The following is a 22,718-nucleotide window of genomic DNA, read 5'->3' on the forward strand; positions in this document are numbered from 1 at the left end:
GTTGTTGATCAGTCCCAACTCAAGTAGAAGCAAAGAGCTGTTGGAGATGCTTGTCCTTGATTGTTTTCTTCTAATGGCTAAAATCTCATTTGAATTTAAGATATAGTCTGATTTTTTTTTTTTTAAAGGTTCAGGTCCCCTTTGGATTTCTTCTTACTGTACTTGGTTCAGCTGTATAGGCAGTCTGTAATCAAGCCAAATCCAAAACCTTCCACTTATCTGGGGAAGCATATACCTTCTAGCCTGCTTTCCTTCCCAGCCCACCAAGGATGCAGAAGACTCTCAAAACTTGGTATTACAGAACTTTGAATTAGTTCTCTCATATGGACTGTGAGCTCAATTAAGTACCAGAGCATCAGGAGAATGAACGTAGGAGAAAATCAAATCAGTGAACCCAGCAAAGTTTATGCCTCGTCCCAGATTTTCTGAACGTGCCTACAGTCTTTAATCTTGTATCACAGTTTGTGTAGTCTGTCAGGTGAAAAACATCATCGGTAATCTTGAAAGCCATCACCCTGCAGGAAGCCAGTGCTGCATCCCAGCTTACACGCTCCAAATAAGCACAGATCCTGCAGCAGAAACACTAAAACCAAGAGACCAGCCATCCCAGGATTTGAAGCCGCCTGGAGCACAAACAGGAATCAGTAATTCAACAGCATGCGCTGCAAAATGATGCGCAAAGTTTTCTTGAGGGTTTTTTGTTTGTTTGTTTTTCCTCTACCAGAAGTGATGTAATTAAATTAAAAGTGAGTTCTGGAAGAGTTTATTTTAGACTGTTTTTTTTTTTTTAGCTGAAGAGGAAACAAAACTAAGGTTACAGTAAGAAAAAGGTTTTCTTTGTAATATAATTTAGCAAAAATGCTGCTAGATGATTCAGCTTCAGCACCACAGTTTAGTTCCACTGGCAGTATAATGGCAACCTGTAGCTTTGTTCTACTTTATTTTTTGTGAAAGTACTGTCCTTAGATACTTGTTTTAAAAAAAAACAAATAAAAGCAGTTCTCTAATGTGACAACAGGTCAGTGTGAGAGAGGAAAGTGCCAGGTGAGCATGTGCAGATGACAAAGTGAGAAAATAATCTTTGAGATATTATGGGGTGGATGTGTTGTGATTAAGGTCAAGCTGCTTTTTCGCTGTGTTGTGGTAATTGACCACATGCATGTATTAAATCCTCCATTGTTGGAGGGTAGAAAGTGTTAAAGTGAAATTCATGGAGTGAACTTGTCCTCTGTGTAAGTGGCAGAAGTGACATGGATGCAGTACTCCATGCACTGTGCTTAGAGAGAAATGGTACCAGGCGATGTGTTGGGGGCTGTCTTGACAGGCAGCACAGGAGCATTGATTTCACTCCATGGATTTACTTCAGAGTAACTTAGAGTGAAATTTGTGTCTTTTTAAACATTAGTTTGAACTCAGGAATGATTTACGAAGTTGGCTTTCTGGGATGTGGGGGATACTGTTTTGTTTTGCTTTGTTTTATTGTACACGTTCTGTTCAAATAACCATTGAGATCATTAAGTTGCTGGCAGTGGCATCCAAGAAGATGAGCCTGTGGTGAGGTGCCCTGCACTCCATCAGCTGTGGCCCCTGCTGACACTGGAGTTCAGTGTGCTGGGGGAGCTGCTGCCACTTGGCACGTGATGAAGCTGTGCAGTCTCAGCTGATGGAGAGTTTGAACAGGGGAGTGTTGTAAGTAAGGGGAGAAAAGGGTCCCACGAGCAACGTGAGGATGCGTAAAAGACATATTGCAGTTTCTGGGGTCTGGATGCCCACCTGGAGAGGAGAGAGCTTAGGAACAAGATAAAAAGACTGAAATTCTGCTTGACTCCGGTATAAGATAAAGACTGTAGCAGTAGAAGGATTTAAATGGGATGGGCAGCTGTTATAGCCCCCAGTTGTACATATTTTATCCTGAGGCACCATTTGGTTTAATAAAATTTAGATCTAAGGCTGTCCTTAATCTATCAGTTTCTTAAGACTTAATTATAAAGGTTATACTTTCAAAGGACAAAAGCATTATTCATTTGTCTGTTCATGTCTTCCAGGTTTATCTTGCAGATTATGGACTTTCCTACAGATATTGTCCCAATGGGAACCACAAACAGTATCAGGAAAATCCTAGGAAGGGCCATAATGGGACAATAGAGTTTACCAGCATAGATGCCCACAAGGGAGTAGGTAGGTTTCTTTTTTGTATTTCAGGGAAGTGATTACAGAATGAGTAATCAGGCTGTGAGAGCCGATGTATACAATCCCAGTGGTCGTGGGGATTGCTTGGGGTTGATCAGACCCTTGTGTGGTGACCTCTTGCACCTGCAAGCACTTCTTCAGAGCTGGTGGGGAGGGGGCAGCACAGTTTAAACTGAAAGGCTGCTGCACGTGTGGTACAGGAAGGGGGACTGAGGCGCCCTAAGAAAAGCCCGCCATTAAGCTTAATTAGTTCGTGTTGGGAGTGCTGGTTTGTATTGCTGTGCTCTGTAGAGACAGAGGCAGTGTTTGTTAATGTTGCGTTGTCAAGGAAAAATGTTTCAAGTTTGCGCTGTCCTTTAGGGAGAGCTGTGGCTGAGTGTCACCATCTGTGTTGTAAGAGGGTATTTCAAGATATTTCTCCTTCTGCAAGGAGAAAAACCTTTTCTGAAGCCATAAAGTGTTAACTTTTTGAAATCTTTTTCCAGTAGCCTTTCATATATCTTACTTATTTAAACTCACTTTGATGGTATTGGAAACACATTTGCAGGTAAATTACATACATAGTCCTTTTATTGGATATTGATTGTACTGCCTTGCATTCCAAGGCAGACTTAATTCAACAATTCCCTAATTAGTTAAAGTCATAACCTATGTCTTGTATTCATTTACCATTAATTAAACCTTAGCTGTTTATTACACCGCAGTCCAAATCCAATAGCAGACCCATAGAGCCATGGAAAAGGGAATGGGAGGTCAATATTGAAAATATATGGTGCAGAGTCCCTCTGATGGCTGCGTTGTTCACAATCAATATGGTCAATGCAACACAACTTTCTTAGTTGCTATGTCAGCAAGACAAAAAGTCAATTCTAATGTTATGCTAGTGAAAAAATGGTGATTATTGAAAAACTTTGACTCTTGCTACAAAACAGCGTGTTTGTTAAACTTTTCTTCCTTTACTCCCCCTTTGCACTCCCAAGGTCTTCTAAGACAATAGGAATGGTTTTCTGTTGTCAGTTTTGCTCCAGTCATAACGTCACAAGTGGTAACTGCTGAAATTCCTGCTCGTTAATAGCTGCTGGACTGTTACCTTAAACTAATACTTTCTAACGAGTTTTAGTTGGCACAAACAACAGTGTATTATTGCTTTTTCTATTAAAAGGGCCATTGACCATGTAATGTAGAGGGTCTTGATAATTTGCCGGCACTGTTAAAGCCTGCAATCGTTTAACTCTGGTCATTAGGAAAAATGAAATAAGACTGTCAAGCATTTGCCGCTAAAGGGATGGCACAATTTCACCTTCTAAAAAGTATTTGGTGAGGAAGAGGACCAGCTGTTTCAGCCTCTTCTAACTTGCCCAGTGCATTTTCTGGAGGTTTGACTCTGACTTGTTCCTGATCCTGGGAGGTATGTCTGTGTACTTGTATTTTATGTGGGCACTGTGAGTATGTGGGGCTCAGTTGAGTAGTTGTAGCGGCTACCTGGTCTGGTAGAGCAGTGCCTGTCGTTGATTGCTTGATTAGAAGATCGGTAATTGCCTTTATTTGAAAGGAAAAGGGAATTTTAATGGAAATGTGTGGCAAAGCGTGTCCGCATTCAACTGCAAGTTCTTGTGTTTAGCAAGCTTGTGGGTTAGATTGCTTTCTCAAGTAGCTGAAGCCACGCTGGAACTGGTGAAAGCTGGCAGACTCTAGAGAACAGAATATTCAGAAAGGTGGATTGAAGGGCTGCTTCCCCTATCTTACACTTAAAAAATTTATACTTCATAATAGCTGTGAACAGAAAGTCTGCAGTTTTTTCAGTTGCTTCTGCTAGAAAAGCCTGCAGAACATGATATCTGGTGTGCTGCAAAGAATCCAAACTGTTCATTCCGAATGTCTCAGCTCTGACTTTGTAACAGCCTGAATCCATTAAGGTCGAGTCACCAGTTACTTGAATGCAGCAGGTCTCTCAGCATCCCAGGGAAAACAGGCGTCTGCAGCGACTTCTGCCAAAGATTCCACCGATCCAGATGGCAGAATACAATGACTGGTTTCGCTCATCTCGTATCTTGTTGTGAGCTTCAGATTTGCAGAGATCTTTTGAGAAGCTAAAGGCCTCCAACAGCTTTGCAAAGGGCTTTTCTCAGCAATCTCCTTTATTCCTGACATATGATTGAGTCTCTCAAGCGCAGTCTTAAGCACCAAGTGAGAGGGGGTGCTCTTCCGAAAACTGTTTAAAGTACTGTTGCCAAATTACAGCTGCATACACAGCCTTAGTTCTGGTCTTACCCAAATTTTCAGCATGGAATGTTTTACCTGAATGCTCTCAGAATGTAGTTCATTTTTAAAAATGTTATTTTATATAAATGAGATCTTTTCCAGAGGGCATTTTCTGATAAAAGTATTTTCAAACCTTAAACCCTCTAAATAAGTACCAGTTGCTGTATTGAGGTATGCAAATGAGAACATTTTGACTTGCTCTGGTTTTATTCATAAAGTAGCTACCTGAATATATGCAGTGATTCGAGTTGCATGCTGAAACTTAAAACAAAATTATGAATTTGTTGCTTTCAGAAGTAATGCTTGAAGCTGATAACCTTCTTGCATAAAGTCAATCAAATGCATCCACTTCCTACTAATTTAAATCAAAACTGGTGTTTCCCTAGCTGAATTGAGAGATTAACCCAGCTTGCTTGCCTATTTATTCCCCAGGCTTGTTGTGGAGCTCATCACTGGTGGAAGTTATGCAGTCCATCAAGCTCCAGAAAGTTTCACTTTTGAGCAGCACTATTGGTCCATGTTTGTCCGGTAGCCTCTGGTAAGGGTGGAGTTGGATGTGCCATTCTAGGAGCAGATGTGAATTGCACCTTCAAGCAAGCTGACTTAGCGTGTGCCAGCATGAGCTGTTAGTGGCTTCGTGCTGGAACACGAGGGGAATTCTTGTGAGCTGGGAATGGCAGGGAGGAGCTGCCCTGCTTGTTTCTTGGCTATTCATGCTGGTTTTAATTTTTGGGAGAATTACACAGTTCAGATGTTCACTGTCCACTGTGTGGATGCCAACCTGTGCAACCTGGTCTAGGGAGCCTGCTTTGGCAGAGGGTTGGACTTGATGATGTCTAGAGGTCCCCTCCAGTCCCTGCAGTTCTGTGATTGTGGCCCTGCAGACTGGCTCTCCTGTGCCCTCTGAGGTTTCTGAACTTGTTGGATGTTTGCAGGTATTCACCACAGCTGCAGCTGTGTTTTTCCTGGAGTTCATCCTCAGTCAATCCAGGGCCACTGCTGTGGCTTTTTGCCACAGAATCCTACCCACAAGACCAGCTCTCTGAAGTTGGTGTCTGGATCTCTTTGCAAATGGTGTATGGCCAATAAGCAGTGCTGGACGTGGCACTGTTGTACTGGGTTTGTTAAATGAACCTCCTTTTTACTGTGATGCAAATTCCATATTGCACAACTGCACTGTTAATTTTAGCATAGCACTCGAGTGTGCATTGTATTCATTTTTAATGACCATTCTATATAAACTGTATTACATTGTTGATTGATAATTAAAGAGAATTATATCTGTACCCAATGTACATTTTAAAAACTGTTATATAGTGTTAAAATGTAATATTTAGATCAATGCCTCTTATGGATTTTTGTAGATTTTCTACTCACTGAGGCATGCAGTCAATACCTAATTTCTCTGGAGATATACTGCGCTTAACATATTGAGTTTTTTTTAAACACTCCAGTCCTGTGCATTGAGTGCATAAGACCAGTTTTAATTTGCTGTCGTTGATGAGCACAAGACTCTGAACCATCTCTGCTGAATTTCCTCCAGCTTGTGTTTTTTGCCATGGATTTCGAGGTAACTCTCCCTTTTAACAAATGTAGCATGGTGGTTTTGCCATCTCATTGAGCAGTGACTACCAGCACCCCTGCAGGACTGATCCCTGCACCTGAAAGACAGCAGTAAGGCTAAGCAGAGCATCTGATGGAGTTTGCCTCAGTAAGGGCTGCTTTGTTAGTCCTGTGCTGGGCTCCCCTTGGTGCCACGTTTTAGCCACCTCTTTTTACCCTTCCCACTGGGTTACTGCAGCCTGGCTCCTCACAGTCCATCCTGATGTTCACATGCAGTGTTTGTACAGGGCACGCAGCGTTGGGCTGATTGTAGAGACAGCTCTGCAGTTCTTGTTCTTGTTTTCCCCGTGGATCTGACAGAGCTGTTGCTGTTTGATATTAAAAACATAGCTTGGTGCTTGTCCATTTTCCCTTTTCTGTTACATGCAAGGGTTGACTTGAATATCTGCAGGGTTCATTTTGTGAGGAGGGATGTGCAGGAATATAAACACCTGCGCCTGGAAAAAAATTCCTTCTGAGCCTGCATGGCTTCTAGAGAACTTCAGCTCTAAATGGCTTTGGATCAAGAGGTTTATCTGGCATCTGTCCATGTATAGTAAGGAGTCAGAGGGACTGCATTTTTTGTCAGTCACATGAATTATTGATTTGCTGCACTTTGGTGCATGCCTCCCAAAGACTGTGCAGGACAGACTGTAAATCTAAGAATGAAAAGAAAATATAACTGATAAAAAATGGGTGGAACTTTGCAGTGTGAAATAAATAAAATGATGTTTTAGTTTCTGAATATTGGATTGGAAATGTGTCCACAGTAGAAGAGGGAGCAGAAGGTCACGGTAAGCACAGGCACAGTCAGGCTTTAGAAGGAGAAGAAGGAAGATTGAATAGGTTTTTAAAACCACCTCCATGAGCTTATTCTGTCCTGCCAGAACTGTCAGAAGTGGCAGAAAGAAGATGTTGAACATCACCACTTTCCAGCACAGCTGATGAGTGTGGCTTGGAATTAGAGGTTTTCTTTAATTTTGATTTCTCATGCTTTACACCAGGAATTTAAACAGCTAGTGACTCTCACAACTGCTCGTCAGCCCTTTGTCTATGTGGTTTTTTAATTTATTTTTACAGAGGAGTAAAGCTGCTTGTTTCCATGTGTTCTGCTTGCTGCAATCCAAGACCTTTCACTTCCAACCTGGCACCTGCATCTCTTGCCACCACCGTTTTATCTCCCACTCAGAGCTCATTGTGAACTTCCCTTGCTTTATCTTCTGCTCCCTCTTCTGCTGCAGACATATTTGCAATGCAGTCTCCCTACCTTCCCGCTACTTAAATTTCCCCCCCCACCAAATCAGGACACTTCAGCGCATCCCATCTCACCAATCCTGGTTTGTATTCCCTCCCTGTCTACGAGGATCACAGTTTGGGAATATCTGGCCCGCAGGACCTGCTAGCTGGCAGTGTACTCAGGCGTGGCAGGACAGAACAGCAGTGTCGCTGCTTTTGTGGCTCCTGAGGTGAGTGATGTGGCCTCTGTGCAGAGGTTGCATCCAGTGGCTTGTGGAGGCAGCTGGCCAGCTGTGGCCTTGCCTTTGGGAGGATGTGAGCCCTCAGCACTGGGGCTGATGTTGCCACTTCACCCACCTGTGGTGAGCTGAGTGCTGGGAGTCCCTGCCGCGCCTGCGTTCCGTGCCTCTCAGCCCTGCAACTGCATAGCCGTGGGATTCGAGTTTGGAGACCAGAGCTGGCATAGGATGAGTTGCTTATTGCCATTGCCCAGGTTGAGTCATCTGGAAGAGGTTCCAATTGTAGCAACACAGTGTTTGCACTGGATCTGTTTTGCTTTGTGGTAATTATCAGCGACTGTTTCTGCAAAGCACCAAATTAACTGTGCAGAACCACGCACGTGGGAAGCAGAGACTGCCCCGGCCCCTGCTGGCAGCTGTCCTGCCCGAGGCTGGCTAACTCTGTAGATGGCCTGCAAGCATTGCAATTCATTTCACTTTTTGGCTTAGGTGTTTACCTATCCTGTTTCCTGTAGCCATCCGTTTGATTTTTCGCTCAACTTAAAAAACAGAACAAAACAAAAAAAGCCCACTTTTATTTCTATTAAAATACAGTAATTATACATTTCTACCATAATCATATTTCTCCATAGTCGTGTTAACTCTCCTTTTCTTTATGGGCTTTGGGATTAATGGCTGTGGTATGAGTTATATTTGTTTGGGATTTAATATGAATCTGTGCGCTGTGATGCCAATGAGAATGGGAGGTTCCAGTTCACGTAGGCACAGGATGAGCAGCTAAAATGATCTTTGTTATGAAAAGCTTCCAATTTAAAGAAAAGCTAGTGGCAAAATTGTAATGCAACAGTGCTAATTAAAAATAATAGAACAACATTTCATTTATTGCTCATTAGCCTCCCGGATTCTTACCAACGGCCTGAGAAAGTTAGCTGAATAAGGGCCATAGAGGAAAACTCCCGTTTTCACATGGTTTGAAGATGAGTTTCTCAGAAGTAGTGTGGCATCGAGAGCTCAGTGTGGTATCATTTATGTTCTATTTTCAAATAGATATCTGAATTTATACTAGGGCTCAGCTGCCAAATCCAGTATACAAAGATGCATGGTATATTTCCTTCTCAGGGTGAATTGCTTCAGTTACTTTATTCTGAGTTATTGTTCAACCCTATGGCTGCAAGTTGAGTATATGTTTGTAGTGCATATAAAACTTCTTGTGGCCTGACTCTGATTTCACTGACATGGCTGTTAATTCACTAACTTCAGTGGAGTTAGTCCTGATTTATTTGGCAGAAGTGAGGACAGAATCGGGCCTTAAATCTTCAAATAAAAAAGCTAAACTATAAAAATACGGTGAAATAAAATACTGCCAACACATTCTCATTAGATAGCATTTCACATGAGACTAAAATAATAAGAGAAAATCCTGGTTAATAGAAGAAAAAGAAATCAAATATCTATTCAGAAAGGAGAAAGAATTATGAATTTGTAGTCTACAGAAAAATAAGAGAATTCAATGTAAGTATTGCTTTGAATATATACATCTGCAACAGTGACAACTTATCAAGCAGAATTGTTGTGTTTCTGCCTGGCAATCACATTTAAAATGAAGCCGGATTGACTTCTGAGCTGATGTTTGTCAAGAATTTGTTTAATCCCCAGTTCGGTAGCAAATTTACTTTTCAAGTAAGCTTGTAGTTAATATTTATTTATTAGTGCTTTATTTGGGTGAAAATCTAATTATTCCATTGGTCGTAGATCATCATAACTCATTTCAGATTAGTTATTTGAATATGTTTTTTACTGGGATCAAAACTATGTCAAATTTGAGGAAGTTGGCATCTCTGGTGCTGAGCTGAGAAGGGAGCAGAGAGAAAGAACAAGCTGACCAGGCAACTAGTCACATGTTGACATTTTCATGTGGATCTATGAAAAACACGTGTAGAAGTCCCAGTGACCTGGGAGATAAAGTGATGTGGGAATTTACCATCTCCCTGTCAAACATTTCCCCTTCTACTTCTAGTGATGTGCGGCTCAGTTACGTGGGCCTGTTTTCCTTTCCAGCTGTCTGCTGTGGCTTTAGGAATGCATGAAGGTCTTCCCTGTGCCCATCTCCTGTCCGTGCTGGCTTTGCTGTAGTGCCAGTCTGGGAAAGGCTGAAAGATCCAAGTGTGAGCAGCAGGTAGCTGAGCACAGCAAGCTACGTTCACCAGGGAGCGTTTAGTCAGAAGACCACTAATCTTAGGTTAGCTCCTGAAATCTCACTGACTTAGCATTGTTTACAGATTGGTATCAATTAGTTCCTCATGTGGAAAAAAGTGTCCTGTTGTAATTCTGACTTTTTTTTCACTAAAGGCCACTTTACATCGCCTGTGTTACACGAGCAGGGGCCAGAGAAGCGTTGTGTGAAGACTAGAGGATCTGCAGTGGGAAGCTGGTTTATATGGTTATAATCTGGAATTGCCATAATGGAAAAAGGAGTTGTGAACACATGTGTATGAATGGAATTGTTCCACGGTTAACAGGAGATTTATGGCAGAAGAAATCACTACAGAACAGCAAGTGGTAGAGATTGTGTTTTTATTTTAATACGAGAGCCAAGTCTTGCATTAGGACACTGTTGAATTTAGTGTAGAAAATAAACGACCCCCGAGGGACAGCGTAGTGTTGTGTCAGATTGAAGAGCCTTTAATAACCCATAGTCTAATAGCAGTTAAGATAGAGAACACATAAGAAGTTATCTTCTGCTTTTACAATAATGTGAGCACGGTAACAAGAAACAGTTATGATGTGTTGGCATCGTAGCTTTTAGCAGATGACTTTTTAAATTAAAAGATAAGTTTGCAGAGTGACTTTCTGGAATTTAATGAAGGCCCATAAAATATGACATCTGTTTACAACAGGATTAGCAGCACCGTGCTCAACTTCCACTCTGTACTCCAGACAAGATGCATCAAACAAATCTGAAATCTTCTTTCATTCATGCTAAGTTCAAACTCATTTTGGAAAAGCATAAATTGAACTTCTGCATCTGTCTTTAATCTTGATTAACAGGTTTTGCAGGTTCCACGTTGTCTTGTCTTGGCAAACTATAGGCTGTAAATGTGCACAAATACATAGAGCAACAATTCCTGCTTGTTCAGTTTTCTTGAACTTAGTTTTCTTTGGCTAGCAATAAGCAACAGCAAATGGGTTATGCTGCAATTTCCCCTCGGAAAAGTCGATCTATTGATTACCTTCAGTTACCTGTTTTTCTGCATGGGAGATACCTGGGGACAGGTTTAGTTTTGGACTGAATTGTATCTACTGTATTTACATTCTGTAGTTAGTAGATCCGTTTGGGTTGTGCAGGATGAGAGTAAATTCTTCCTGAAATAATTTCCTTTGTGGAAACAGTAGTGGGAAATTTACACAGGACTTGATAAGCAGCAAGTAGTGTGTTAGCCTGAGCCATGGCTCTCCTCTACACGAACTGTTGATGGCACTTGCAGACCACTTGGGTGTGCAAATGTACACTAGATGGCAGTTTTGCCATATCTTCCGAGCACCAGTAGCTCTGTAGGAGAACAGGAAAGGCCATCAGTGTTTAGTCTGCGCTCACAGGGTCCCTGCATGACCAATGTGGACCCCATGGACTTCCTGCAACATGTGTTAGCAATTTAGCAGCAGACATTTATTTCTTTGTTTTACTGCTTGGCTCTTTGAGAAAGTGTTGGTACTCGGTTATGGGCTGTCTGGATCATGTCAGAGGCCATGGGGATCAAGTCCATGTGACAGGCCAGACTGAGGAAGGATGAAGTTGGAGGAGGTGAGGAAAGTGACCCTTACTTCAGCAGTAACAAGTCACTGCCTGTCTGTGGACTGTGGCCAAAAGCCTGGGTGTTTTAGGTCTAATGCAGCTGAACAAACAAAACACTTTGCCCATTTGGCTTTTTCATATTTCATCTACAGTACTTCGCTCAAAGTCTTCTCTATTTCTAAGAAGAGGTTCTTATTCTTTATCTTTTTTCTCCTTCACCTTTTTTTCTTCCCCCCCCCCCCACATTCTGTTTTAGCCCCGTCCAGACGAGGTGACCTTGAAATCCTTGGCTACTGCATGCTGCAATGGTTATGTGGGAAACTGCCGTGGGAGCACAACCTGAAGGACCCCGTAGCTGTCCAGGCTGCAAAGACAAAGTAAAAACAAAACAATACGCACATACACACGTCAACATCCTTATCACTTAGCAAAGTCAGTCTGCAAGGACAGCCACACATCCTGTAGGGAATCACCTTACCAGAAAGCAAGACCGATTTTCCTTAATAGAGAGATGCTAGAAGCAGTTAATGACGTGAACTTTCCCTAATTGTTATGGATGTGTGACTGTGGAGATGCCATAAACTCAGCTGCACAGTCTGGTCGTTTTGTCTGCTATGTATTTTTTCAGTACTCCTTCCAAAGCAAACACTTGTGCACAAGCACGTGCCTTAGTGCACGTGTAGAAGGATGTTAAAGATTTCCACTATGGTTCGTGGGGGCTTTGTAGAGACGATGGTACAAAAGTCTCTTGGAAGTTGTCTTTCACATTTGCATTCCAGGTATTTAACTTTCCATTTGATACCTATTTTTTTAGCTGTTTGATGTAGGTTTTTAAATTTATACAAGCCTACTGCTGGTACGTTTAAATAGCAGCATACTAAGTAACTTGTGTAAAATCTTTTCTTTTTCCCGGCATGACTCATTAGAGCTTACTAAAGCAACAGAGTGCATTAGTGTTTTCTTTCACTGTTTTCACAGTTGGGACTTTAGAGAGTTAATTGCATGTGGTACAGCGTTGCCTGCAGAAGGCTGTACAGAAGAGCGTTTATCCATAAATGTAACATCACAATTGGAGGAGGCAGCAAACTTTTAAGTAGGGCAAGTCACAACAGAGGTACACAATGGGGATAGCTGATCCACAGAAATCAATCTGCAAATTCAGTGTGGCATCGGCTCTCAGCAGAGAAAAAGGTTAGCCTGCAGACTGTGGATAATACAGATTGCATCTGTAAATGTTGACATCGTATGTTATGTTTAATATTTCTCCTTTAGAACCTCTGATCATTACACAACCCCCTGCAAGGTAACGCTTACACAATTCAATGTTAAATCAATTTAATCAATCAAGTTGCTTCGCTAATTCTTCCCTTGCGATTAACCCTTAATTCTTCCCTTGCAACTGCTAGGATTTTCAGGATGCCAAGCAAACAGATGCTTAGGAGGAAACGCACAGAAAATGATAGATTAGATTAGCAGCGATATCCTCCCAGCCTAATTAATTAAGCACCTTGCTATCAAGTAATGTTCCCCTTTAACGTACCTTGTTTTTCAGTGCCTGAACTATTTTCAAAGGCCAGAAACAGTCATCAGCATACGTGTGTGCACTCAGTAGCAGATCTGTCACTAAGTACATTAGCAGCCCAGGCAGATTGCTTCTGGGCGCACCAGTCTCTTGCTGTGAGGAAAAAGGGCCAGGCCTGCAAGGTGGGATGCAGCTGAGAAGCAGGAGTCAGAGCAGGACTCAGTTCTGTTGTTCGTGGATGGTATCAGCCTTCCCTTCCAGGTTCTTAAGCCTCTTCTACCAGAGATGCTGGGTCAGTGAAGTCACTGTGCCAAACCTGTGGGCTTTGCTAAGGGCTGCTGGTATACTTGAGCTCAGAAATCTTCGTGCTATCATTGGAGTGGAGTCCCTGTCTGAATCGGAATTTAAGTTAAACTGAAGGAAAATAAACACATTTAAATGTTTCGTTCCTCCAAAACAGTACCTTTTGATATTAGAGAACAGCTCCTGGTGAGACCAAGGGTCCATCTGGCCTTGTATCCTGTTTTGGAGGACGGTCAGGAGAAAGAAGTATTAAGAAGAATAAAAAAGGGATTAAAATACTCTTTTATTTACTGCATTATTTTTTGAACATTACAGATTACCTGTATTTATTAACTAGGGAAATGAGGTGACTGTAGCATGGAGATGTGCATTGCAAGTAGCTATATGTTAAATAGCCCTCCTCCACTTTCTGTTACAGAATGCAAAGCCCACATAGATAGCTTTGCAGGGATAGATAGTTTCACAAGCCTGAACTTCAAGGTATCCCTATTACCACAAAGCTGAGGGCTTAGAGCAAAGCACGCTTGGTCATCACATTTCTCCTGCTGGCAGAACTTGCCTGAAGCTAGGGTCTCAGTGAAGCTGCTGCATACCAAACTGATTCTAAGTGACTGGGTAACTAGATTGTGGCATTGGAGGATATTTTCTAAGCACCCCAATTCTACCCATTTGAGAACATATCTCGTTCCTGGTCGGTGGACCTTTGTGACTCCTTTAAACAAAACAAAGGATCCTTTGACAGCGTTAACAACACAGCTAAAGTTCACTCAGGAAAGGGGAGCTGGTGCATCTGCAGGCTCCTGCAAGTGCCAAGCAATGGGGTTTCCTGCCTGCTTAGAGATGAGAGCTGGTGATGCGTCACCCCATTCTAAGGTTTGTTCTGAACTCTGGTTCTCTTGGTTACTTCTGGTGTTGGATAGACAGAAAGTACATCTGTGCCCTTGCCCTTTTTTTATTTTTTACCTGCACAGGACTCAGTGCTGCTCCACCTCCCTCCCTGTCATCTCTGCCACGCCTGCTTGTAATTTTGACAGCCATCACGCAGCTGTCTGTGAGCTGTATGGCAGAAAGAACCGGATGTTAAAGGCAAATAAGGGCTGCAAATTTTCCAAACACAAATATTAATCACTAAGCTGAAATCAGAACGAGTTCAAAGGATTTTTTTTCTCTTTCTAGAAAGCTTAAAATACATGCAAAGAAAAACTTAGAAGTACAGTCTTAGCTGTAAACCTGGTCCTGCTGAAATCAGCAGCCTCCAAAGAGTTAAAAATACAGCTGGAAAGTGGAGATCTTGTTTTAAAAGCAGTGCTGTGAATCATAAGCTATCCTGGAGGTCCACTCCCTTTGGAATTGAGACTTGCTGTCTACCTAAAATACCAAATGAAGAATCACCTGCTCCAAAACTGCATTAAATTGTTGTGCTCTCATGTTGTTTCAGACTTATGGATGAGCTCCCACATTCGGTGATGGAATGGAATTCTTCTGGAAGCAGCTGTAGTAAGTGTGCTCACAGTGTGTACCACGTAGCTCTTCGGTCTGTTACAGAAACGATGTCTTACTTTATTTGGGGAAGCAGGAGAAAAAGAAAAATGATACAAATGTAGGCAACTCTTCAATTTAAAATATTCAGGTTAATTGCCAAACGTTGACACCTTCAGGCAGATGCAGTCGTGAGGCCTGAGTCCATGCAGTTACCAGTCTTAGGACAAGCCAAGAATATCCGAGTCAGTGCCACCTGAACTTTCCCGACATCCCTCACAACTGCATCCCGTCTAGAAATCAGACCGGGCTCTCATTCCTCCCTTCCTTTTTTGTCCCCATGCTTCTCTGATATCCCGTCCACATCCTCGTTGTCTTCCCTAAACTTCCCTCGCTGTTCTGTCTCCCTCGCTACTTGCTGAGTTACGTTCTGAGAAGATGGCTGCGACTTCTTTGCTGCACGTGGAACGGATCAGGGGGGAGGTTTCCATTGTCGGCAGCTTTTTATAAGGTTTGGCTCTTTCTGCTGCCAGATGTAGGAGCACAGGTTTGGTGGTGGTAATGTGCAGTAAAAGCTGAGGGACAGGGGATTAATAAAGAAATCTCTACAGTGCTCAGAGATACGCTCTGTATTAAATAGGGTATTAAGATAGCAAATAGTAGAAAATATATGTAATTCAGGAATGGATGCATTCAGGGCAGTTTCCCTTTATCCTATTTGTGTAAAATTTGGCACTGGTGGAACCTCTCTGAATGCGTATCTGTCCAGCATAATAATTCACCCTGCAATATCTGTGTTTAGCTGATAACAGGGTAGTTACATAATACTCATTGTGAGATTATATGTCAGACTCATTAATTTAGGGTGTAATTTAATTTAACTAATATTTCTGACTTCAGTGGAATTGGATCATGCCCTTCATGTACAAGCTTAAGCTTAAAGCATTTTTATCTTGAAGGCTTGTTTACTGCAAGGGCAGAAACTAATTTCTGGATGCTGTTGGATGCTGGTCACTCTGCAGTGCACAGCTCCTGATGCTTCATGATACTCAGCGATTAGGAATACCTAGTGCTTTTATTGCAGGAGCTTCTGATGCTGCTTTTCTGCCTTGTGCCATGAGCAAGCACTAAGTGGGCAATGCAGGCGTGGAGGGCTACAGTTTGAACCCCCGCGAGCGGTAGAACAAAGATCTGAATCTCATCTGTGATGCATGATACAGCGGCGCAAGGGATTTCACCATAGGCAATCCAGGCTGTTCAGGAAGGAGTGACTATCTTAGGAATAGGATAACTGCCACAAGAGGTTTATAGCTCAGCATTTGGGGTTTGAAAAGCAAATGAAGGCACAGTTCATCCTGTCCTCTCCCTCCTTCGCTGAAATACAGAGGTAGCGCAGGGAAAACGTCGCGCTTCCTACGAAAGGCAGCTTCTGTTTTTATTTATTCCTTTGTTTTCATAATATCTGCATCTGAATGATTGGGATGCAGGACATGTTACATAAAGTGCATTCACAATCTACGTACAGGTTTAGTAAGTTTTTGCTTCTGGGATTTCACTGGCTGCTAATGTCTGGAGTGGCACTTCAGTTTTAGGATGCACTTGGGCTGCCAACTGAAAGAAGAGTTCGATCCACCCCTGTCTGTTTGCCCTAAGAGCATTATTTTTGCCCGTTCACTGGTTTTCTTGTTTTTAGAACCACTTGAAAGTGACTGCAAAATAATGCTGCTGTTAGACTGTATTATGTGTAATCCCAAAGTCAACGTTTGTCAAAGTATTAGAAAACAAAATTTTGTCATTCACCTCAGCATTCTAAGGATATCTCTATAGATTAAAATAGAACTGTTGAGAGTAGTTAATATTTAAAGTCATATTATGGTCCTTCAAATATAAAATACTTCTGTTCTATGGAGAAGTATCCAAGATTTGTCAGTAGAGTTGATTAATTATTGTACTTGGCTAACTGACAGTACCACAAATTACTGCATCTGCAGAACAAGACGCAGTGCTTAAGGGTGAGCTTGTTTATCCAAGTCTATCTTTTCCTTCCTCATCTCCAAAGGACAAGATACTGTCAGCTCTGTTTTGAGCGTTGTCTTCAGCTGAAATTTTGTCATCTTGTTTGGCACTATTGGGTTGGCACCCACTTTGGAATTAAACGCTTTCTGAAGATCTAGGGCTACACCAAGTGAAATTTGCATTTGAAATATATTCCACAGGTGAACTGTCCAAGTTTTTGGTGTGTGTTTATGGCTTAGCTTACGATGAAAAGCCAAAGTACCAAGAGCTTAAGAAAATCTTGCTGGATGGACTGAAGATGAGCGGAATTCCCTATGATGGCCCTCTGGAATTTTCCACTGCAGGATGCACACAAAATCACTGTGCTGCTAAAACATCAAAAGTAAGTAAGAGTTTGGGAATTCTTTCTGAAATCTCCTGCTTAATTGTTGCCTTTTGTTTTGTAAAAGAGGAAGTAGTTTAAGATGGCAAAATGGGACTGACACAGCAGTTCTTTTAGCCTTAAATACACCGTGTTTGTTAATTCCTGTTTCCCCTGGCTTTGCTAAAAAGTGGGATGTCAACCCTGAAGGAGGAAGAACTGTCATGAGTCCTTTTGACCTACAGCCTCTCACTTCAAAGCAGTAGGTCTGCAGAGAACGATTTACTTTCAGGGTAGTGGGGAAGTCGAGGACTTTGTTCACCAACATCTTGAAGACAAGCCTGGATGCCAGGTTTTTCCTTCTTTCCAGATTAAAAGCATAGCTACCTTTATCAGTGAAAGCATTTAATTCATTTTCTTGCTTTCCAATCGCTCTTTGTCATTTGCCTTTATACTCCTGCAGCCACTAATGTGGAGGAGGTATGATTCTGGGATTTAACTGTTATTGGTATGCAGTGATGCACTGACACCGAGTTGAGAAACTGACAGCTAATGGTGTTACGTTTGCCTTTTGTACTGGTAAGTCTGAAACGATACGGTTAATAAAACCTTGTTTTAATAAGTGGAAATTGAGGTAATTAGCGGTCTTACTGGACGTGCTGTGAAATGTCACTCCCAGCATACCTCTGCCTTGAAACTACCCGTATGCAGAAGCCCTGTTTCTGCCTGTGATGTGTGTGCAATAAGGCAGGGTCAGGGTACCATTCATTTTTAATATTTCTGGTGAACTTTGGACCAGCACAAGCGTACGTGAGCCAAGAATGCAGGATGCAAACTAATGTGACTGATAGGCTGCTAGATGAATGGTGATTCAAGTATCAGTGCACAGATGGTTCTGATTTGCTGAGTTTTGTAGCTGCTGCAACTGAAGACATAAAATATCCTTCTAGTCATAAATTAGCTCTTTGGAAGCAAAACCTTGGCACCAGAGCTTTACAACCTTCAATTAGTTGGGAAAGAAGTATTTGAATGACTGTGGTATTGACATCTGTAGGCCTGCATAGTAATCATTCCTAATAGAAGAGAATATCTGTTTGAGGGGGTTTTGCATGGCTAATTAACCACCAGTGAGAATATGTAATTTTTTCATGATCTCCTGATTGTCACCTTTCTCTCATGATACAATTACATTTTATTGTAGCTAGTGCCTCACAAACCAATTGTCAGCACTATTTACGTGTTACGGAAGGCAGGACGAAAGTTCATGTTTAATAAAAAGGCACTGAGTTTTGATCCTGGTAATTACACATACTTATTTTAGCAGTTTTATTGACTTTTCTGGTTTTAGCACTTTTAACAAAACCAAAAGCTGTGTCAGTGACAGAGTTTTCCTTGCTGACTGTGACTGCATTGTCCTCACAAACTCGAGTCCACTTTTCTCCTCCAGTCTGTAGCATTCTCTGAACTTCACAGCTACCTGGCAGCTCTCTTAACTGATCTCCAGCTGATCCGGTTGGGTCTCTGGTTCTCACATCTTACATTTCTTAGAGCAGGACACCAAACAGCTGATCTGTGTCTGGTTGCCTGGCCTAAGACTTGCGCAATGCAGTGTCAGAAAAGGTAAAAATTCTGGACTGTGGAAGTCACTGCAGCACCTGCTGTTTGCAAATGCTTCAGGGCCACGTGATTACGAGTGGAGAGGGCAGGCAATGGAACCTTCTCTGGTTTTACTGCTGTTCTTAGACATTGCAGTGTTCAGGCTGAGGGCCCGCTGCACGTTGGTGCTGGAGCCCCGGCAGCACGGTGGCAGGCAGGCACTCACTTCCCCTTTGCAGCTCCTCATGCTCACTCTGACTCCCTTCATTCACACCTCTGCGTTCTCTTCCTACCTTCCCTTTTTTCTCCATCTACTTCTCCCATTAAACATGCAATCTAAAGATAGAGGGATCCTCTACAAACAGGTCTGATTCCTCACTTCTGGGAAGCGGAAACTGAATCCAGCTGCTCTGTCTGCATCTACCTGCAGTAGTTTTGTACAGGAAAGAGGTGAACTTGGGTTAATTCCCATCTGAAGGCCAGTAAACACCCAGCACTGCCACCGAGGTCTTGTAACAAGAGCTGCCCTCGAAGACGATGTGAAAAGGAATTCCTGTAGAATTTGAATTTTAAGGTTCAGCTCCCTGTATTGCACATTAATTCAGTCTTGAGATGACACTAAAAGTGTAACAGTGGTTACACCCACGTTCTTTGTTTCAGTTGCACATTGAACAGATGATATAACATTAATTAGGTTAATTCTCAAATTTGTTTACAACAGTTTTTGGCACTGGATAAATATTCTCAGCTTTCTCACCTCCACTGAAAATGCTAGAATTAGGGCCAAATGAAGTATGTAAGGCCAGCTGACTACTTGCTAGATGTTGTAAGCTTCATGTTGGAAAATGATTTCATTAATACCAACTTGTCATGTCATTGGTACAGAATATTGTAATTTTCAGGCATGCAACAACTATTTCCCTGAGTGCTGTAAGTCCTGTATTGAACGTGATTTGGTTTGAAGTACGTGTGCGTTGTGAAGGCAGCAGACGTAGCTGTCAGCAGGATTAGCAGCTCCTGCATGATGCACTGTGGTGCTGTGATGCAGAGAAAACAGCTTGGACCTCCAAACTGAGAGAAGTGTCAGGGTGGCACTGAGCCTTGCTTATATAATGAGGTTTCTCAAGGCTATTGACAGCATTACGTCCTGAGGTAGAGTGCTTGAAACTGGCTTCACTTATTCAGGACAAACCTTTATGTTTCTAAGCCATGATTTTCTCAGATCTGTAGATCTGTTCTTTAAAGGTGTTCTGGATTAAACTATAGGAAGTGCTTACTGGCACTTCCAACAGTGTTTAGCTTGTGCAGTTCCTATCTCCTACATGTATTCAGTTTGCAGCATGCAAAAGAAGCATATTACTGCTTTTCTAGCTTCTATATTGAGACACAGCTGCTGCACATAGGACCATATGCAAACATTGCAGTTACAGAGTTATTAGGGTGCCAGAAGTACCAAAGGCATGTGGCATACAGCCTGTGTTTTGGCTACGTTTGTCTTCCAAGTTAAAAAAGCCAAAAGCAGACATCATTTGATACATAGTGCTTAGATTAGCACTAGGAAAAACTTGTATTAACTCAGTGCAGCTATTCACCACATCATCCCAATGACATTCCTCTAAAAGACTTCACTTTTTAAATTCCATTGCCTGAGTTGGAAGGGTTCCTATCTTTCAGTTGTCCATCTCACTCACTGCATCGGTATGAAATGCTCTCAGCTCTACTTAACGATACAGACAGTGACTTAGTGGCCTTATTCCCAATAAAGGTGATTAATAAATGTCTTGAAAGGTGTAACTCAGGTATAGTTTGTAGCATACTTCCCAAATACAGCATAGCTCTAACTTTATACTGCTTGAAAATGGCGTTTATTGGTAATTAAACTGCTGAAAAGAATTATTTGGAAGGACTAAAGCTCACTCTCATTCTGTTTTCTCAACACTGAAGCTAAATTTTTTTCTTTTTAAAATACTGAGACATTTTTCCTATACAAAACTGCTGACTGTTCATCAACAGGCTCGCTTACCAAAGCCTATGCCAAAGCCAGCTCAACAGAAGCAAGAAAAGATGGAAAGTGAGGAAAACATCTGTGAAAACAAGGCCAGGACGCGAGCAAGAGGCAGACTGCTCCAAGATGAAGAGAAGCCAAGTAACTTGCACCGGACGCTTCCCCAAACAGAGCCTCAGCAGGTGAGGATTTTGGCACTGCAGTAATGCATGGTGTCTCTTGGGAGGTCACTCTCTTAGCTTGCTGGTCAGCTTTTGGGAAGGGCCAAGAGAAGAAGTGCGCTTGAAAAAAGTGAAGCACTGAGTCATGAGCACCGAAGCGGGCAGACGCTTATTGGCTTGGTTATGGGAAGCTTGCGGCTTTGTATGTTGTGCCCAGGTAAGAAGAGCAAAGTTGGCACGCTGCCTGTCTCAAACCTGGCAGGTACAGTTCTGGAATAGCACCTCTAATTGGGAAGCCTGCTGGTTTTTCTTCAGCATTCAGAATTACTGTACGTCAACAGGTTCACTTACCAAAGCCTTCAGCAAACCCAGTGAGACAGAGGCAGAAGGTGAAAGAGGATGCCTCTAAGTACCCAAGCAGGCCCCAGGCTCAGATAACGCACAGGAAATGCCATGCTGAAGAGAAGCCAATGACACTGAACAGCACCATGCAGGAGACTGACCCACAGAAGGTGAGGAGTTTGCTGTTAACTTAGAGCAGGCATGGCACGCAGGGAAAGAAGGATGAGCTTTGCAAAAAATGAGTGGCAGAAAAACTAACAGCAGTACAAAAACTCAAACCTAACACAATCACTGGAAGCTTTGCATATGGTTTCATACAGCTCCAAATTAACATTTGTTGTATATAGTTTGGTAGTAAAGCAGCATCCCAGTGTGCTCCCCAACAGATACAAGTGCTGAGAAAAAAACCAGTCATCTCCTGTGGCCCTTATTGGTATTTTTTGGTAGAAGCTAACAGCACTCTTTATAGAGTTCTTAAATTCCGACTCCTTAATCTGAGGATTTGAGAAACTAAACTAAACTAACTAATTAATCTCACTTACTGGTAACTACTACATAAAAGGGTTGAATGAGTGTGTTCTGTCTTACTCTTCCACCATCCATTTCTACAGAAAGAAGAAAGCAGATTGAGGTTTTACTAACATTCCAACTTAGTAAATATCCTCTGTCCTTGAACAAATTCAGCCCTGTTTATCTCCTTCACATAGAAGAGCAACATGAGGACACTTTTGAATAAGCACGAAAATGCAGCTTTATTATTAATCCAAAATTATTTGCTTCTGGCAGTCTGCTGATCACTGCCTGGAGACTCCAGTACAAGCTAGGAGAGAGAAGCAGAAAAAGCACAGCGGTACCTGAGAGCATCAGGCAGGAAAGTGGTGAGCAGAACAATGCTTGGAGACCTCTTGGCTGGTAGCAAAGTAGTCAGACTCTGGAGGGTCTCTGGATTTCTGACACAGTGAAACTTTTTTCTCTGAAGACATGGGGTGAGACTTCATAATCCTCAGATGGACAAGTTAAAAAATACTAGCAAATAAAAACAAGTAGTGCCCACCTAATCTCTGTTCCTCCTGTGTGTTTTGTATGAAGGCAGCAACTTTCACTTGTTAAAAAAGCAGCAGATACGGAAGGAGAGACACTCAGTTTTCCATCATGGCAGGGGGAGGGGGTAAAAGAAACCACTGGTATCCTCATAACATCCCCTGCTCACCTACACAACTGGACTGTGGATCTTCACATGGGAGATTTGCGTTTCCCTCCTCTTTGAGGAAAGAAAGGAGAAGTACATTTTAAATATCTGGAACAGCACCAGTCTGATATTTGGATTGTGTGTTCGTTTTGATGTAACCACTCTAAAAGAGAAGCCACTGTTGCAATATTATAGTGCTGCATCTATATGGAATGGTTTTGTAGCTCTCACTGAACTTAGTGCACTAAAGTTAAAACGCATGTCAGATAACAACTTGAATATTCAAGGGAGGAACTGGAAACGGGGGAAAAAAGGCAGGATGGCCTTAGTTTTGTATTGCAGACTTCCTTTCAATTTCTTCCCTGTAATTGAGGAGGTTGGTGCAAAAAGCTGCGTTTCATAGCAGTGAGGTTACGAAACTT

At 42.2% G+C, this 22,718-nt stretch overlaps 1 protein-coding gene across 6 annotated transcripts in view; it reads left to right on the plus strand.

Moving 5' to 3' along the window:
• The window catches only part of VRK2 (VRK serine/threonine kinase 2), a 44,509-nt gene that overhangs the window by 19,985 nt on the left and 1,806 nt on the right, over positions 1-22,718 (plus strand). For 4 of the 6 annotated variants that reach the window (XM_042827149.1, XM_042827159.1, XM_042827198.1 and 1 more), the window contains 6 exons: positions 2,046-2,178; positions 11,579-11,699; positions 14,586-14,644; positions 16,843-17,024; positions 20,613-20,786; positions 21,107-21,277. In XM_042827149.1, coding sequence (XP_042683083.1) covers positions 2,046-2,178; positions 11,579-11,699; positions 14,586-14,644; positions 16,843-17,024; positions 20,613-20,786; positions 21,107-21,277 — 840 coding nt within the window. Of the gene's footprint in view, positions 1-2,045; positions 2,179-11,578; positions 11,700-14,585; positions 14,645-16,842; positions 17,025-20,612; positions 20,787-21,106; positions 21,278-21,893; positions 22,166-22,718 lie in introns of those variants that run through there. The other 2 variants (XM_042827168.1, XM_042827178.1) reach the window with 2 other exon arrangements.

Source organism: Centrocercus urophasianus, unplaced genomic scaffold (genome assembly GCF_019232065.1).
Source record: "Centrocercus urophasianus isolate 14NV4802_14NV808 unplaced genomic scaffold, USGS_Curo_1.0 seq_10, whole genome shotgun sequence".
Lineage (NCBI taxonomy): Eukaryota > Metazoa > Chordata > Aves > Galliformes > Phasianidae > Centrocercus > Centrocercus urophasianus.